The sequence below is a fragment of the Elaeis guineensis genome, chromosome 11, assembly GCF_000442705.2.
Source record: "Elaeis guineensis isolate ETL-2024a chromosome 11, EG11, whole genome shotgun sequence".
In the NCBI taxonomy this organism is placed as follows: domain Eukaryota; kingdom Viridiplantae; phylum Streptophyta; class Magnoliopsida; order Arecales; family Arecaceae; genus Elaeis; species Elaeis guineensis.
In genome coordinates, this window is record NC_026003.2 from 118,623,476 (window position 1) to 118,641,578 (window position 18,103).

The 18,103-nt window shown below is 43.4% G+C and overlaps 1 protein-coding gene across 2 annotated transcripts; it reads left to right on the forward strand.

Annotated features, from left to right (window-relative positions):
- Positions 1–3,091: 3,091 nt before the first annotated feature.
- LOC105053844 (uncharacterized) lies at positions 3,092–12,186 on the forward strand. Of its 2 annotated transcripts, none has more exons than XM_010935157.2 (7): positions 3,092–3,380; positions 3,472–3,573; positions 3,656–3,770; positions 5,382–5,497; positions 6,420–6,605; positions 8,678–8,820; positions 11,764–12,186. In XM_010935157.2, exons 1-7 carry the CDS (start codon positions 3,256–3,258, stop codon positions 11,943–11,945), a joined length of 969 nt encoding a protein of 322 aa, XP_010933459.1. In that variant the 5' UTR covers positions 3,092–3,255; the 3' UTR covers positions 11,946–12,186. The 2 variants fall into 2 exon arrangements, with proteins under 2 accessions (XP_010933459.1, XP_029123142.1); XM_029267309.2 differs by having other exon boundaries at positions 3,107–3,380; positions 11,768–11,990.
- The last annotated feature ends 5,917 nt before the right edge of the window (positions 12,187–18,103 follow it).

The following is an 18,103-nucleotide window of genomic DNA, read 5'->3' on the forward strand; positions in this document are numbered from 1 at the left end:
TTATATTTGCAGAAGTTGTGGAAAAGAGCTCATTCAGCATAATGCTGAAAGATAATGGGGACCGTCGTCATGCAAATATTTTGAAATGAAATGGAGGGGGAATCCCACCATGAGTTTTTTTTTTCTTTTTGTTGGTAAGAATCCCACCATGAGTTTATCGAGATAATGAAATACACAAGCAGCCTCTTGTATCTTACAGTGAACATATAACAGGATTTCTCTGTTTGGAAAAATCTTTTTTTTTTTAATAAAAAAATTATTGAAAGGGAGGGGCAAAGCCTGTTTGGAAAAATCGTTTTTTGTAATCTGTAATTCCCAAACAGCACTTTTCTACCTTCCAACTTATGTCATTAAAACGTCAACCAACCTAATAGTGATTAAAAATATTTGACTCTATCATCGAACCTACTGACATGTTATTCCGCTGTTGTACTTGTGACCGGACCATCTCTAGCCAAGAACGTACCGCTAGGCACAGAAACGTCTCTTTAGGGGGACGAGGTTTGGCGTAAAACCCAGGCAAAGACCCCAATTCCCATGCATCACCATTTTCTCGAACCATTGCGCTGCATCACTATCTATTAGGCCTAAAGCTAACAAAATATGATTCGATTCATTAATTTAATTTATATTTAATTTATTATAAATAAATTTAAATTTAAATTAAATAAATTTAGATCATAAATAGATTAATTTATTTAATTTATTTAATATTCAAATCAAATTGAGTCAGATATTTTATTTAACTTATTTAATCTGTTTAACTTATTTCTGATCCATTTAACCTGACCTGTTTAATCTATTCAAGATCCGTTTAATCTGTTTAAAATTTGTTTAACATATTTTTGATCCATATAATTCGATCTATTTAATCTATTTAATCTGTTTAACTTAATTTGATCTATTTAATAAATAGATTAAATGGATTGGATTACCTGTTTAATAAACAGGACGGATTTAGATTTGAATTTTTGATCCGTTTAATAAACAGATCGGATTTGGATCGACGATTTTTTAATCCAATCTATTTATAATTCGATCTATTTATGATTCGATCTGATTCAATTATCACATCTAATTTAGATCGTACAAACAGTATCCCGCAACCAAGACTTCCATCCCACATGCTTGGAAGCCTGTGGAAACATCAGGTGAATTTGACATTCTGGTGTGGATAGGACTGTAGGCTTTTTCCAAAAATTTTTTACGAGACTCGTGAGTAAAATATGTTCTTGGAGGAGACCATTGACTTGCTTATATAAAAAGACTAATTTTTTACTATATGGGTTATGTTAAAACAAAACAAAACATAACAGGATCAGATTTTTGTTAAAAATAGTATCATTTGGACACAGATCAACAAGGAGAAAACTGCGAAGGTCAAGCTTTGCACCTTTTAACATATATCCTAAAGAACAAGTATAATGCTGACTTAAGAAGATTATATCGTACTTCATGTACCCTACATCACAATTAGGATTCTAAAAGCAAAATCACATGAATAAGGGAACTATTTGAATGTCAGTGACTCAGAAAACCACCTCTTACCACCTCTCGCCTGAACATAGCGAGACTATCTTTGCGAGGAGCATCAAACTGACGCGTCCATGCAACCAGGGATGTCTCTCAACAAATCATCCACAAATTCTACCACGTCACCTGATGTTGCCTCCTTGACTTGCCACCCCACAGCACTTTGATCTCCTTTCTGGCCTTCTATATCACACAGACAATAAAATCCCCAGATTAAGTCAGCAGAATCTCATCACGATCCCACAAGCCTAAAATGCTATAGTAATCGGCAGCTTAATTTAGCACATACGCAGCAATATCGTGATTGTGTATGGCCATTGCTACTGCTTCTGTTTACGATTCTTGAGCACCCATGCATTGCTTTGAAAAAGTCTGCGTCATGATTAACCGGAGAAAAATCTCTACCATCTCCAGAGGAAGAATTTTGCAGCTGCTTTGAGGACCAAAATCATGCAGGCCGATGACCTGACATGCTTCACTCCCATCCTTGTACATTGGCCTCCCATGGGCAGGACATGGATGGACATCTTGGATCTCTTACCATGCTGCTTTGCTATGCCAGGTGCATAACTGCTGACATTATGTTACTTGGTGGAAGGATCGAAGTCCAGACCAACTCGTTAGGATGGATATGGAGCCTTTCTTCTTGAGGGAAAAAAAAAAAAAAAAGGAATGTTAATAGGACCTAGCTATGTTAAAAAAATTTAAAATGTATAATCTACATCACAATCACATATAAATTATAAGTTGAAATTCATATGTGCCACTAGTTGTAATAAACCTCTTTGGAATTGAATGAGATGACCATACGGTAATATTTTGTTTTCTGATCTTTTTTGTTGTATACATATCAGATTTGTGTGAATGCTCTAGTTCTGAAGCACAGGCTCGACACACATTACTTACAAGACCGAGTAAAACAATGCCCATCCAACTTGACTCCATTGGGATCTCATAATTGAAACAAAGTCTTCATAAGCATCTTAAATTCATCATGTAATGACTTGATCACCTTGATGGAAGCGATAAATTAGGGTTAAAAGCAACTGTAAGGATTTCCTTTCATACCTCCCGAAAAATCTTCATTTTATGAAAATCCTGTCAGAAAGGCTTCCCTAGAAAATTTTCAGATCCAACAAATTAACATCCTTCAGAACCACATTAATCACCCACAGCAGGAGAATGACAACTTTTCTTTAGCGGAATCCATCAACACAAACCAACATCATAGTATTTACTACTGCTTTAGCCCATCAATCAAACTAATCAGTGAGCTAGACTGCCTCATAATGCTATATTCACCAAGCAACCCAAACCTTACTTAGCCCAACCCATTACAAAATCCAAAGCCACCATGAAACTGGGAATTCTGGCCCATGATCCCGTGATACGCATTCTTTAGATGCTATCATAAATATACTCTCCTTTTTGATAAGAAAATATACTGTCCTTTTACACCATCCGTAGGTTTTCAAATAAATTGATTATTAAATTTTATACGAATTAAAACAAGAAATATATTAAATTTGTTACAAATTTATTTTGCTTCTTGGTTAAGGACCCAGCACAAGTACTTCGTCTGTGAACCGCGATTAGGAAGTCGGCATCGAATTCTCCTCCTCAGTTGATCTTTCCAGACTCGCTTCCGGTTTCCGACTCCCAGCATCAACAAAACGATCCAACCGGAGCCCAAAAATCTGCGGAGAAGAGCCGGCGATCGCCATGTGGTTGGAGATCATCTGCGGCCTGGTCGTCTTCACGCTTCTCTGGATACTCTTCTACGGCGACGACGCCGTACCGGACGTCGAAAGCTCCGATTCCAACGCGTGCTTCGCCGTCGCCGCCAGGTCCCCAACTCTTCTCATCTTTCGCTCACCCCCTTCGAAAACCTAACCCTAACGTAGCCGAATAGCTCATTTGATCTTTGACTTCTTCCAGGTTGGAGAAGCTCTATGGTGGGAAGGCATTCGTGGGGCTTCGAATCCCCGATCCTGACGCCGGCTTCCGGCAGCACATTGACGTAGTTCTTGTCACCAAAAGGTTAGTTCCGGCTCTTTGTTGCTATTTATAACTTCTAATTTCTTTGGTGGAGGAAGGAAAGAGGCTAAACTTATGGCTGCAGGGAAGTGATGGTGGTGGCGGTGAGGAACTTTTCTGGGTTTGTGGAGGTTGGGAAGGATGGGAGCTGGGTTTGTATTGGCGACAAGAAACATAAGGCGGAAACCTATCCGGATCCTGTATGCATTCTCGTTTCTTGAATTTTTGCATCATCTTGTGCATTCGTTTCTTGGATGGGAGCTGGGCTTGTGTCTTGGAGGGATTCTTGAATTTTCGTTTGGTTTTCTAAAAGTTATGCACCAAACACATCTGAAATCTGTATGAACAGGCACTATGTCATGTTCTAAGTCTTAAGATTTCAAATTTCAATCTATATGTATGCTGGAATTTAGAGCTGCTAGATCATATCTAACATTACTCCGAACACTTTCCCATTCAGTTGCTTCACTGAAAGAAGTAAACTTGATTGCTATAATTTTACAACTCCAATGGAAGCATTTCAGAATCCTATGTTGATGGCAGTTATAAACTGGAAAGAAATTTCAGTGGCCAATGAACTCTGGTGATAGCTAAAGAGGTTTTTACTTGCTGACCCTGCTTTCGTGCTCGTAAGCTAGGTTGCATGGATATTGGTTGAACATCAGTGCCTGCTTCCCTAGACCTTAAAGTGAGATGAAGCGCAAGGCAATAGATGAATAGTTACATTTCAATTAATTTCATAATTGGAAAATCCAAGTGAAGTGAGTCCAAAAGGATGGTTAGCTTAACTTTATAGTCATTGACCATCCTTATCCTAGCTATCGTGATCTACTAGCCGATTTCTTCTTTGCAACATTCATTGAAGTGCTACATCCTCTGTCTGCACAAACTTTTCACAAATCCTTTTGCACAACTTCCATCTATGTCATCTCAACTCACCCTCAACTTTTTTTCTACCCTTTCACAAAAGCCTATGCTTTATCCTTGCTGATGGCTTCTCACTTATTTGCTGCATATGGCACTACCATCCTAGATGCTTTTTCTGCCATCCTCTGTTATCATAATTTCAAGGGCCTATTTCAGAATTTGAGATTCTCAATGTGACTGGTATCAACATATAATCGACCATCCACATTAAACAACATCTTTAGCTTCACCGTTTTGCCTATTAGTAGCTAATGTCACCTAACTAGAATGGTACACCTAATATGAAATCTAATTTCTACTAAATTTCAATTGTTTCCAAACTCCATTTAGGTCCAGCATTATTGCAACCACACTTAATTGGAAAACCCTTTTGCTATGAACATTACACCAAATGTTTCCATTTATTTCTTTTCACTCCTTTTTGGAAAAATAAAACCCACCAAGTAACAAACTAAATTAAAAAACCAAAATCACCGGATACATGAAATAACATTTTTGAAATGGTTTTAGGATATTGTCAGGCCTTTTGATCAATGAAATGAACAAGATATATTGGTTTTGATCTAGAATTGATAAAAACTCGAACCTTGAAAAGCAATATTTGCCATTTCCTAACTTGTCTTAACACTAAGAATTGAAGAGGAATCAAAAAGTTTGGAACATATTTGCTTTTGTCCACTGCTTTTCCTTTGGTATGCATGCTATTTAAGTTTCAAATGATATGAAATCATAGGAATCTTGCATGCTCCACATGATCATGGTCGATTTACATGTTTGTAACTTTGTTCAAGTATTGAAAATTAGATTGCAAATTACTATTCTTTGATTACCTTTTCTTCTTCACTCTTGTTGATCATAGTAGATTAAAATAACTCTGTATTCAGGTGCTTGAAGTTGGCAGACAAGCTGAAATTCTTCAATCATACTTGGAGCAAAGAGGGGTACCTTTGCTCAAGGGCCACATGATTGGCAAAGTTGTACTCCCAAATCCAAATTGCAGGTGTTTATGAACATGAATCAACACTGATGTTTTGATGGCATCATGTTCTGTTCTCACATGCATATTTTCTATTTTCCATATGTATCTTTTTTTTATATGATTCTGTTATTTTGAGCAGAACTGGAACCTTTTTTTTAACATGATATATCTCAGGAAAATAAATTATTGTTTTCTAGATCATGTTATGTCCAAATATTCAAAATCTAGTGCAACAACCTAAGATTGTGTATATATACTCTACAGCACATACTTTCTTACTCTGACGAGCTTACCAATATGTGTACCAGCATGTACACACATATTATTGTCCTTGGCCAAGAAGTTCATAAATCAGGTCAAAATGACCACTAAACACTACACTAAGGCATTTTCTTTTCTCCCACAACTTTCACAAATATTTTAGATATGCTTTATTGCATATATCTTCAAGGATGCCCCTTTCTCTACACCTGGATTGTTCAGGCACCTTTTTTTACCCCAGATCTAGTTTTCAGTTTTTGTCTTGCATTTTCCTATCTGGCAACTTTGATTATCGTTTTATATTGCAGAGTTTGACCAGTTTTGTGTCCTCCAGGGGAACCATGTGATGTCAGTAAAATGCTTTAAAAACCATGCTTGGGTTGGTGTGATACTGAATGCTTATGATATGATTTGATGTATGTAGCTGTTGTTTTGGGGTAATTGGGTGCAGTTGAACTCTTGAAATGCATATATGCTTTGTGACAAGCTGCTTAAATTTATGGGTTCTCATTTTAATATGATTTTATGACTTAAAACTGAGAGAATTAGGAGTAAAAAATTGAAATAAATTTACTTGGTATACATTTTCTCTGTTAGCAAGTCAATCATAATTAATAGTTGGTGTTATATATTACTCCTGTAGTTTACTCAGGCTCATGCTTCAAGTTGTGTCATTCTTTAGGCCTGCCTATTCTATTGCTGTTCAACCAGAGATCATTTCTTTTGACAAATGGAGAGAGCTCAAGCCGGAATCAAAAGGTGGAGTGTCTAGTTGGATTAAAGATGCAATTCATGGAAGCAAGACTGAGATGCAGGATGACCATCAGAAGCTTATTTTTATTCTTGGTTCATCGCCAATGTGGGACCGGTACATTTCTATGACATGTCTATTCCTATTTTTTATTTGATGTTGTCAAAGGAGCTTGGAGATTATTTTTCTGAGTATGGTGATGGTTATTCTGCGTGTCTTTTGTACTGTTGCATTTTTACGTAATTATTTGCTTTAATTGTTATATTTTATAGTTATGTTCATATTTCAGCTTTAGAATTTATGTCAGTGTGTCAATATGCTTTAATTTTTTCAATTTGTCTGACTGCATGTATTTGTAATGAAGCATATCCTGCCCATGCACAGTTCCTTAATGTGGTGGCAGGACAGCATTTGATTGGAAGCAGTCCTCAGAGTTTGGATACCACTTCATTTTGAAGACTGCTTCCAATTACATGCTACTATGTGAGTGCATAAAGGTTGCATAAAAAAGTGTGCCTGCAGTATGCATGTTAGTGTACGAATGGTAGATTTCTGGGAGTGTGCAGATTGAAACATATCAATTTAAACACTGAGACAGAAAAGATCTTGGTCTGCCGGTTTGATCATTGCCAAAGATCAGATTTTTAGGGAGGGGAAACAGCAATTATTTCACTAATTATATAATAACCCACACTGATTTGTGGAAGAATCCAAGAAAGCTAATTAAATGAATGAACAAGAGATACATGATTATTAATAGTAGACATGCTTCACATGGAAACAACTATGGATTTACTTAGGATTACTTCATACCCATGCATTTTGTCACTGGCTGAGTGAGCTATTAGTACCCATTCTTCTTAATAAAATGTTTTGGATTTGAATCCAAGGGCTGGGTTCTTGCTTTCTTGAGACAAAGAAGAAAGAGCTAAACAAGCAAAGACATTGCTCCACATTGTATTAAAACTGCAGGCAATTGAAGTTGAGTTTAGTATAATGAAGTAAATTGTTTATTCGTTATCTCACTCACAAGAAGATGGTATTGCAGGGACTGATCGAGATAGGTTTTCAAAACCTTGAACCCACAGCCACAACTAGGTCTGAGGCTCCAAACCCCAGCTAAAAAAATGCAATGAGCTTGTAGGAATTTTTCCGTCTATGGCAAACTAAGATAGGTTAACATATGGACAATAATTTAACAACTAAAGATCAATTGTAGTAGGTTTTATCTCCTTTAGATGGCAAGCACCAAGGTACTTAGAAAGACTGTCTTCACGTGTTTCTTTCATCTAGATAAAGAAGTCAGTTACAGTAAGTTAGCAGGATTTTAACCTAACCAAGAAATTTCTACTATAATTTCTCAACTCAGAGGTTTTGGTAATCCCATACTTATCTATAGCTTAATCTTCTCAATAAGATTTCAGGCTCTAGTATATGTATGCTTCATATGTTTTCTTGTTCAGCAAATTTTTAGACCAAAGAGAAATTATACTTACAAAACATATTTGGAATTGCTTACGAACATCAAGACATATAAGATCTGTTGCTTCATTCCTAATCTAATTCAATCTTATTTTGTACCTTAATTGTATCAAACAAAATTCCCACTAGTGTTCAAGGTATTTAGCCATCAGAGATTGCTCAACCATTTTTCACTGTTTTTGTTCTAAAAGTCATTGTTGTCTGACCAGTCGAATAAATTTAGTAGTCATTGAAGCATGACTGTGGGGCCTAACATTATATCAGAGATTCATATGTTTTTTCAGGAAAATGACAACTTAACTTCAAGTGTTTACCTGCACACTGTATAGAACCTATTGGTGTGAGCATATTAGGTGTGCATCAAAATGTTTAGTTTGCTTAAATATCACTTGGAAGTTTTGTAACATACTTTCCAAATGGATATCTGGTTATGCATTACCTAATTTATCATTTATTATTGTAGATTTACTTTATACTTTAGTTTGTGCTGACAATTCATTTATTTTTTATTTGTGCTGCCACATATGCATTCATAGCTGATGTCCTTTAATTTCTAGCCTTGGGAAATTTTTAATGTCTCATCTTACTTCCATTTCTCATTCCGTTGACATGTAACATGACTTTTACAAATCTTGTTTTTTTCTATCTGCCAATGCCATGCTTGAAGAGAAAAATTCTAATCAGATTATATTCTGCATGCTGTGCAGCTTAGAACTCAGAGGCGATAGAAACATTCTTGGTGAGTTCATTGAATTCAAAGGAAACCATGATGACATGCTAGCTTTGAGCAATTTGAAGAGATCGAAAGTTAGCCAATTCATCATCCAAAAGCCAACTATGTTAGGTTTTGGTAATTTCTCAACCATCTCATTGGCCATTATATTTCTATAAGAACTAGAATATCAGGCAGTTAGAAGGCATATGCAACCATAATTGGCAAGCATAATCTAGGTTACTCGGTACCAATAATAAGGCATAATAAAATGCCAAAAAATATTTTATAAGTAATAACTTTCACTAGAAACTGTTTGCATTTCTAGCTATTATTGAAAAAAAAATATTAAAGCACTACATATCCTCCCCATGCCAGCAAGATGCACATTCCATGTTGTACTTATGAGACTTTGAATGCACTCCTGCAAACATATATGTATGTTTGTCAAAAGATACACTATTTTGTTCAATGTCTTTTTAGCTTAGACCACCATTAACTGCTTGATATAATGTATAACCTTGTTATGCATAACAAATAAACTAAATTTTAAACCAATGATGTGTTAATCATTTTCACAATCTCTGCTAATTGATACTCGACATGTGCTAACAGTATGAAACTACTCTTGCCACTTGATGATACAAATAAGCTTTAAATTCACAGTCATCCATATCAATATGTTTCTCATGAACAATACACAGGTAGTTCACTTGTCAGTACTGTGGGAAGTTCTTATAGTCACCAATTTTGTTACTGTCTCATGATTTCATTGGCTCACAACATTTTTGATGATTATGGAGCACTACCATCCACTTAAGTATGGCAACCCCCACAATACGAGTGTTGTATGAATAACAGTAGCCATAGCAGCATGAGGCTAATGCATATCCATTGAGCATATGCTAGTCTCGAGGCTTTGAAACTCAACCTTAAAGAGCCATCCATATCCAAAGGATGTTGGATTTGACTCCATCTATATGGGATGGCAAACCACATGATTATAGAAAGCCATGATGAAATGATGGTGGAAATGTAGGAAAACTTATTGCATATTGCATCTTGCAGTTTGTCACTATTAACAGATCTGATTTTATCTAAATCATCCAATGACTCTTCATAGTAGAGTGTTCTTTGAATTTCTTCCAGAAGACCTTGAGAACCTGGACCCCTTATGCCTCTCATGGCATTTGTTTATTCAATTTCCAAGTGCAATTGGATTTTAAAGTTAAGCATGATTTAATTTTTGAAGTGTATAAAGCATTGAGATAATATGGATTTATCTAGCTTTTGGTCCAATATGCAATGACAATTTTGCATCCATTACATAACTTGGGCGTTCGAATTCTCAAGAAAGCAACCGGTAGCCCCTTCAGTTGTTGCTAGTCTTGCTTTAGAAGTTGGTTGACATGTAACGTGTCACTTGCTTGGGCCTATGTAACTCAGGGAGCTTTGGTTTGTCCAGAACAGAAACAAGACTCTTCTCATGGGCCTATGTCAAACATATCATTTCTATCAGCACTCAATAGGTGCCTTTAACATGTTTTAAGATAGTAGTTTGATTATGGTAGTTATGAAACATGTTTGGGAATCCTGGACATCTTTCTCTGTTTGTGGTGCGTCTTTCTGCAATTTGTTTATCTTTTCTTTCAATGCATATCAAACCTTGGCATGATGTTGTAAGGTACATGTACCATGCAGCCCTTGACCTGAATTAATATCTTACATTTTAAGTCTTGTCTTTAACACCTTAAGAGTTTTCAGAGGGTCAAGGAATGATACCTCCACAAGCAAAATGCTAATTTTAATGAAATTATAATCGGGTTGTGCAACTTTCTTCTATCTTGTTTACCTTTTCTTTTGGTGCATGTCTAGCCTTGGCACGATTTGTAAGACATGCATACCATGCAGTCATTGACTAGAATTGTGCTTACATCTGATACTTCAAGCCTCGCCTTTAATGCCTCATAGTTTTCAAAGGTTCAAATAATGGTTACTTCACAAGCAGAATACTGGATAGATGAAATCATTATTATGGTCCAACCAGGTCAAGTTTCATGCTTATGTTCAATAGCAGCACACAGCTGAAAAGATTTTGATTCGGCATCAGATCAAATTTCCTAGGAGAACATGTAACATAACAATTATATTAAGATTAGAGGGAATGTTTATGGAGAAATCCTCTGAAATAGCTTCTTACACTGGTCATAGTTATAATGTCACCAGCAGTCATAAATTCATGAACTATTGCTTCTAGATTGGTGGACCAGGTTATTTAGTGTTATGATTTTTGTAGCGATTTTCTTTTTGATAGAATCACTTCATTACTCTCCATCGATTTTTTCCTCCTTTTTCATTTGTTGAAAAAGGAGGAAGCCCAGTTGAAATCGGATGTGGGTAGGATTTAAGAGGGCGTTTGGTTTGTAACTGGAATCAGAATGGAAATGGAAATTGGAATGGCTTGGAATCGGAATCGGAATGATCAAATCCCCTGAAGCGTTTGGTTTGTGATCGGAATCGGAATCGGAATTGGAATGGAAAATTGAATCCATAGAGGAGTGTAAGGATTGAGTTCTATATAGATTGACCCATTCCCATTCTACTCCAGAATCGGAATCGGAATGAAACTCCTCCCAACCAAACGATTGAAATAGGAGTCATCCATTCCGATTCTGATTCCAGACCTCCATTCCCCCCAATGAAACACTCCCTAAATCCAGGTCACTGGTATCAATACCCAGTAACTTTACCAACTGAGCCAGTTGGCACCCTCAATCACTTCATGACATTCAAAGAGAAGTTTAAATATATAATAAATAACTACATTAAGCAGTGATGATCCATCCATAGCCTCAGCTATTTCTCTTGGTACAATTTGAGGCACCATTAAAGGCGACAACCTTCTGAGAGGTATCTGAACATCTCATTAGATGAAGCTCATATTATAGATGTAATATGCCAATCAAATCACAAATTTAATATGGACAATGGTTATCAAATTTTATTTGTAGGTTAGAGGCGAACTGGATGCTAGTATTATTGTTGTTTTTACCATCTTTAACTTATATCATAATATGGCAGGTAGATCAAGGCTCCAGCTCTTGTATTCACCCCGTGATTTTCGGAGTGAAGGGGCTTCAGCTTCAGAATGGAAGGAGGTCGCTGTGAAGCCAAATACTGAGTTTTTGTTTCAGCCACTGAACTCCAAAAAACCTCGGAAGTTCAAGCTTTCAAGTGCTGTCTCATTGACACTCAGTGCCTAGTACCGTCAAAGTTTTGGGAGTTAAAAAAAAACATGCTAGTTTGGACAACCCCCATGAACTTAAATTTCCCGGCTTCTCTTGTTTCTGTATATGCATATCCCCAAAAACTGTGTAATGCTTCATTTTCCATGCTCCAGAATGTCAAGCAATCATACCATCTGAAAACATAACTAGCCTGGATTCCAACGGATCATTGGATCAGGCAAACTTTCCATGTAAGAAAAGACCAAAATTTGCATAATTTTGTCTCTCCTGCAAATTGCATATTTTGAATTAATTAGAAGCAGTACAGTGCACTACTACTTCACGATAATCACATTCATCGTAGGGGATCCTGTGAGTGCATGTGGTATGGTCATCTTGGAAAAAGAAACGACTCTCCCCGTGGTGCCGGTGCCAATTCTTACTGTTGTTATCTGTGGAGTTCGGATGCACTGCAGTTCGTCATATACTTCTGTAGCTACCAACTTGCAAAAGCGATGATCGTTCGTTGGTGCCCCTTAAATATTATCGCCTTGAGAATGATCGTCTTTCAGATAAACATTTCCCCAGTCAATTTTTTATCTTGGTTGTTCAAGCCACTTGCAAGTTGTTGCGGTCAATCTTCTCATCGTCTGGTCGTCGGGAACGAGCGCCTGCGAAAGAAGTCCACACTGATCGGAAGTATCTCCGGCGGGGATCTTCCGACGATCAAGTCAGAGAAAAAATTAGGCAACAGTAGAAAAGAATCAAGGAGCTCAGCGAAAAAGAGAGAGAGAGAGAGTTAGGGGTTTCGAAGGGACCTCTTCAGCACTGTTGCCTTTCCCGTTTTATAGTGGGGCGCAGCATGGCACCGTCATTAATGGCGCCGGCAATAGGAGAATTATCAAATCGCCGAAGATTGTCAAATCGCCGTGGAGCTGTCAAATCGCTAGGGTTAATCCATGTCTTAGGTGGGGCAACACCCCAGGGCGGCTAAGCCGCACGCTGCTGTCAGGACAGACAGCCTCCGGTGGTCGTACGGCGTTTGAAGGAGTCGGCCGACTGTATGTCGGGGTCTGATCGAAGGATGCTGGGTGACAGCCCAGGTGCCCTCCGAAGGATAATCGGGGGTGCTGCGAGAGTCGGATATTAGGCTCCCTAGTCTGGCTAGTCGGGCGCCTTGCGAGAGTCGGATATTAGGCTCCCCAGTCTGGCTAGTCGGGTGTCTTGCAAAAGTCGGATACCGAGCTCCGCAGTCCAACCAGTCGAGAGCGGAGGAGGTTTGTCCGTCCGACGTATACTCGGTCGGTCGGTGTCGACAGTCGTCGGTCGGCAGAGTTGGACGTTGGTCAGGCGGGCCCGACAGTGAGTCGGCGTGAGAGGATGAGTCGGCATCGTGATCCGTCGGTGAGTCGACGTTGGTGAGTCGGCATCAAGATCGATCGGTATATCCCAACACAAGTCATAATTTATGCATAGTAGAGAATTCATCAAGATCGTACTTGGAACCAAGTGAGGAAACCGGCTGCGAGTCGATGGGTTTGGCTTCACGAGCTTACCACACGATTCCTCTTAGGGCTTCAGTCCTTCAAAATGCCATTATTTTCTATGGCTACTTCACAACCACAAAGTTCTTGGAATTGGTTGTGTTGGGGGATACCCACCGACCGACCGACTATCGGAGGGCCCGACCGGCTGGCGGCCCGACCGACCGACCGACTATCGGAGGACCCGACCGGCTGGCAGCCCGACCGACTAACCAACGGTCCGACGGACGACTCTGACTGGCCGATCGTAAGTCGGGCGACAGGCCGACGGACGCCATCAGCGGCTAACTGCGGCCACTCCACGGTCCATTCCCGACCGACTAAACCCAGAGGCCCGGTAGCCGACCCACATGGAGCTCGCCGACCGACGGAGGAGTCCGACGCCACTCTGCTGGCCACCGACCTTGGGTCGGCCGACTCCACCAACCACCGTACGGCCGCCAGACGTTGTCAGCTCTGACACGGACATGCGGCATGACCATTTTGGGGCATTGTCCTGCCAGAGGCATTGTCAACCCTGATGATTTGACAGCCCCCGCGGCGATGTGACATCCTCACGGCAGCTCTGACAGCCTACAGTGAGTTGACAGTTCCTCACTTGTCCGCGCCATTAATGATGGCGCCATACCGCGCTCCACTATATATACCGGGGAAGGCAACAGTGCAAGGGATCGATCCGCCCGTCTCTCCCACATACGCAGGCTCGCTCCTCTCTTCCTCTCCCTCTCTCCTTCTCAGAGCTCTCTGTCTGCATTTCACTGTTGCCCAGTCACCTCTCTGACTTGACCGTCGGAGGGTCCCCGCCGGAGCCGCCTCCGGTCAGTGCGGACTTCCTTTTGCAGGTGCACGCTTCCCGGCGATCGGGCGACGAGGCGATTGGCCGCAACAGATTGGCGCGCCAGGTAGGGGACAGCATGACAAAGACAAGAGCTCAACGATCGAGAGTCACTGGGTCGGCAAGGCGCTCTTCCCGCCGGGAAGAGGCCTCTCCACCACCACCGGCGGCGGAGCCTAGCTCTCCGCACCCTGCAGTGACCACGGAGGCCCAGATTGCGGCCATCGTACGGCAGATGACCGTACTGACCGACGCAGTCAAAAGCCTCCAGCAACAACCGGCGGCCCGACCTATGCCTTCCAGGAGCAGCCGCCGACGGCCGCGCCGACCCCTGTCGCCTCCATGCGAGCGCTCTCAACAGCGCTCCCACGGAGAGGAGGAGGGGCGACCACGGCGCGACGACCGACGGTCTCAGCGGCCCTCTCCTTCCCCGTTGGAACGGGCGAGGAAGGAAAAGCGGCCGCGCACACCGTCGGCCTCTCTTTCAGAATCCTCCGGAGGCTCCACTCCTGGGGTCTCCCAGCATCGACGAGCGGACGACTACGAGCGACGGTTTGAGGAGATCGACCGCCGGCTCGCCCAACTGCAGATGGACGGCCAGAAGTCTTCGAACGACGTCGACTTCCAGACTGCCCAGCCTCTCTCTCGACTGGTCCTCGATGAGCCGATTCCCAGTCGGTTCAAAATGCCGAACGTGGAGCCATACGACGGCTCCACCGACCCAGTCGACCACCTCGAGAGCTATAAAGCTCTCATGACGATTCAAGGGGCAACCGACGCTCTTTTTTGCATCGACTTCCCCGCTACACTTCGCAAGGCTGCCAAGGCTTGGTACTCCGGTCTTCGATCGGGCAGTATCCATTCCTTCGCGCAGCTCGAGCACTCGTTCGTGGCCCATTTCAGCACCAGCCGAAAGCCGCCGCGAACGTCGGATAGCCTTTTCTCCCTCAAGCAGGGGGAAAACGAGACGCTCCGACACTTCGTGGCGCGATTCAACGCGGCCACGCTCGAGGTCCGGGACCTCAACGAAGACATGGCGGTTTCAGCCATGAAGCGGGGCCTGAGGTCGTCCCGATTTACTTATTCTCTGGACAAGACCCTCCCCTGAACATACGCCGAGCTACTGGAGCGCGCATACAAGTATATGCGCGCGGACGAAGGAGCGTCCGACCGATGCTTGGTCGAGCCCAGGGGTCCGAAGGAGAAGCGAAGAAAAGGTCGGGAGCCCGCCGAACCAAGCAGGCCCCCGGCCGATAGTCGGCTTTCTCCCCCCCGACAGATCCAAAAATCACCCCGCCGACAGACTCCGAGGTCGGTGCGTCCCAGGTATGACTCCTACACTCCTCTCTCCGCTCCCCGTGCGCAGATCTTGATGGAGATCGAAGGGGAAGAATACCTGCGACGGCCTCCGCCTCTGAAGGCAAAGGGCCTCGACCATCGGAAGTACTGTCGGTTCCATCGGAGCCACGGCCACGACACCGAGCGATGCATCCAGTTGAAGGATGAGATCGAAAATCTCATCCGTCGGGGGTATCTCGGCAAATTTCGAAAGGGTCCGCCGACCCGACCGACTGCCGATCGACGCCCCCAGCCGACTGAAGGGGCGCCGACTAACCAGCCGACGGCTGGAGTCATCAACATGATCTCCAAGCGGCTGGGATCGGGGACGTCTACAGGGGGGGAGCCGACGAAAAAGCCACGCCCGGACGACGTGATTACCTTCTCAGAAGACGACGTTCGGGGCATCCAGACTCCCCACGACGACGCTGTTGTTGTGTCGGCGACAATAGCCAATTATGATGTAAAACGAATTTTTGTTGATAATGGAAGTTCGACAAATGTTTTGTTTTACTCGACCTTCTCCCGAATGCGACTACCGACTGATCGACTTAGTGGGGTCTCCACGCCCTTGATCGGCTTTGCCGGAGACACCGTCACGACAGAAGGAGAAATCACCCTGCCCGTGACGGTCGGTACCGAACCACGGCAAAGCACAGTCTCCCTCATTTTCGCGGTCGTCCAAGTTCCTTCGGCCTACAATGCCATACTCGGGCGACCCGGACTGAACGCCCTCAGGGCGATCGTCTCGACGTACCATCTCCTTGTTCGATTCCCGACCAAAAACGGAGTCGGAGAGATGCGCGGAGGTCAACAGCTCGCCCAACGATGCTTCCAAATCTCCGCCCAAAGCGACGAGACAAAGGATCCCCTGACAATCGACAAACTGGATCAACGGGAGGAGGAAGAGCGGGGTTCGCCGGCCGAGCAGCTCGAGGCGATCCCGATAGGAGAAAATCCCGACAGAAAAGTTTGGATCGGGTCTCAATTGCCCGACACCGAACGCCACCGACTGGCAGAGCTGCTGACGGCCAACGCCGACATATTCGCATGGTCGGCAGCAGATATGTCGGGCATCCCTCCAGAAACAATTACTCACCGACTCAACATCGACCCGACAATGAAGCCGGTGAGGCAGAAGAAAAGGTCCTTCGCCCCAGAAAGGCAGAAGGCCATTGACGAAGAAGTGGACAAGCTGCTCGAAGCAGGCTTCATTCGGGAATCCACGTATCCCGATTGGCTCGCCAATGTCGTCATGGTCAAGAAAGCCAACGGGAAGTGGAGGATCTGCATCGACTATACCGACCTCAACCGAGCATGCCCGAAGGATAGCTTTCCACTCCCGAAGATCGACCAGCTGGTGGATGCGACGTCCGGATTTCGACTGCTCAGCTTCATGGACGCCTTCGCCGGGTACAATCAGATCCGGATGGCGCCTGAAGATGAGGAGCACACCGCGTTCGTGACCCCCAAGGGCCTCTACTGTTATCGGGTGATGCCCTTTGGATTGAAGAATGCCGGCGCCACCTACCAGCGACTCGTCAATAAGGTCTTCAAAGACCAGATCGGGCGCAACATGGAGGTATACGTGGACGACATGCTGGTAAAGAGCACGCAGATCCCGGACCATGTTCAGGATCTCGAGGAGACCTTCCACACCCTTCGACGACACCGAATGAAGCTCAACCTGACCAAATGCGCCTTCGAGGTGACCTCGGGGAAGTTCCTCGGATTCCTCGTTTCTCAGAGAGGGATCGAGGCCAACCCTGAGAAGATAAAGGCGATCCTCGACATGCGTCATCCGAACACCAAGAAGGAGGTCCAACAACTGAACGGAAGAATCATCGCTCTTAGCCGATTCATTTCCCGATCAGCTGAAAGGTGCCTCCCGTTCTTCAAGACCCTGCGCCAGGCGAACGGTTTCTCTTGGTCGGATGAATGCGAACAGGCCTTTGAAGACCTGAAAAGGTACCTGGCTTCCCCGCCGCTGCTCGTAAAGCCGCAGGTCGGGGAGACCTTGTATCTCTACTTGGCCACATCTTCTGAGGCGATCAGTTCGGTGCTCGTTCGGAAAAACGAGTGCCGAACCCATCAGCCCATCTACTACACCAGCAAAGTGCTCCACGGCGCCGAAGCCAGATACTCAGAGACGGAAAAGATGGTTTTCGCCCTGACCGTCTCCGCGCAGCGGCTCCGACCATACTTCCAGGCCCACGCCATCGTGGTACTCACCAACCAGCCCCTGAGGGCCGTACTGCGCCGACCCGACACATCCGGACGACTCGCTAAGTGGGCGATGAAGCTTAGCGAGTTTGACATTCAGTACCGACCGAGGCCTGCCTTGAAGGCTCAGGTCTTGGCCGACTTCATCGCTGAATGCCCGACGATCGACCGAAGGTCGGGAGCTGAAGGCCCGGGACGAGATTCGGCCTCTGAGCCAGACCCGATCTCCACCTGGGTACTTCACATCGACGGAG

Bases quoted from the DNA above. Each gene is read 5' to 3' on its own strand.
- LOC105053844 (XM_010935157.2), top strand. From the start codon at position 3,256: ATGTGGTTGGAGATCATCTGCGGCCTGGTCGTCTTCACGCTTCTCTGG. The intron at 3,381-3,471 runs GTCCCCAACTCT...GACTTCTTCCAG, and splicing joins TGCTTCGCCGTCGCCGCCAG to GTTGGAGAAGCTCTATGGTG. The intron at 8,821-11,763 runs GTAATTTCTCAA...ATAATATGGCAG, and splicing joins GCCAACTATGTTAGGTTTTG to GTAGATCAAGGCTCCAGCTC.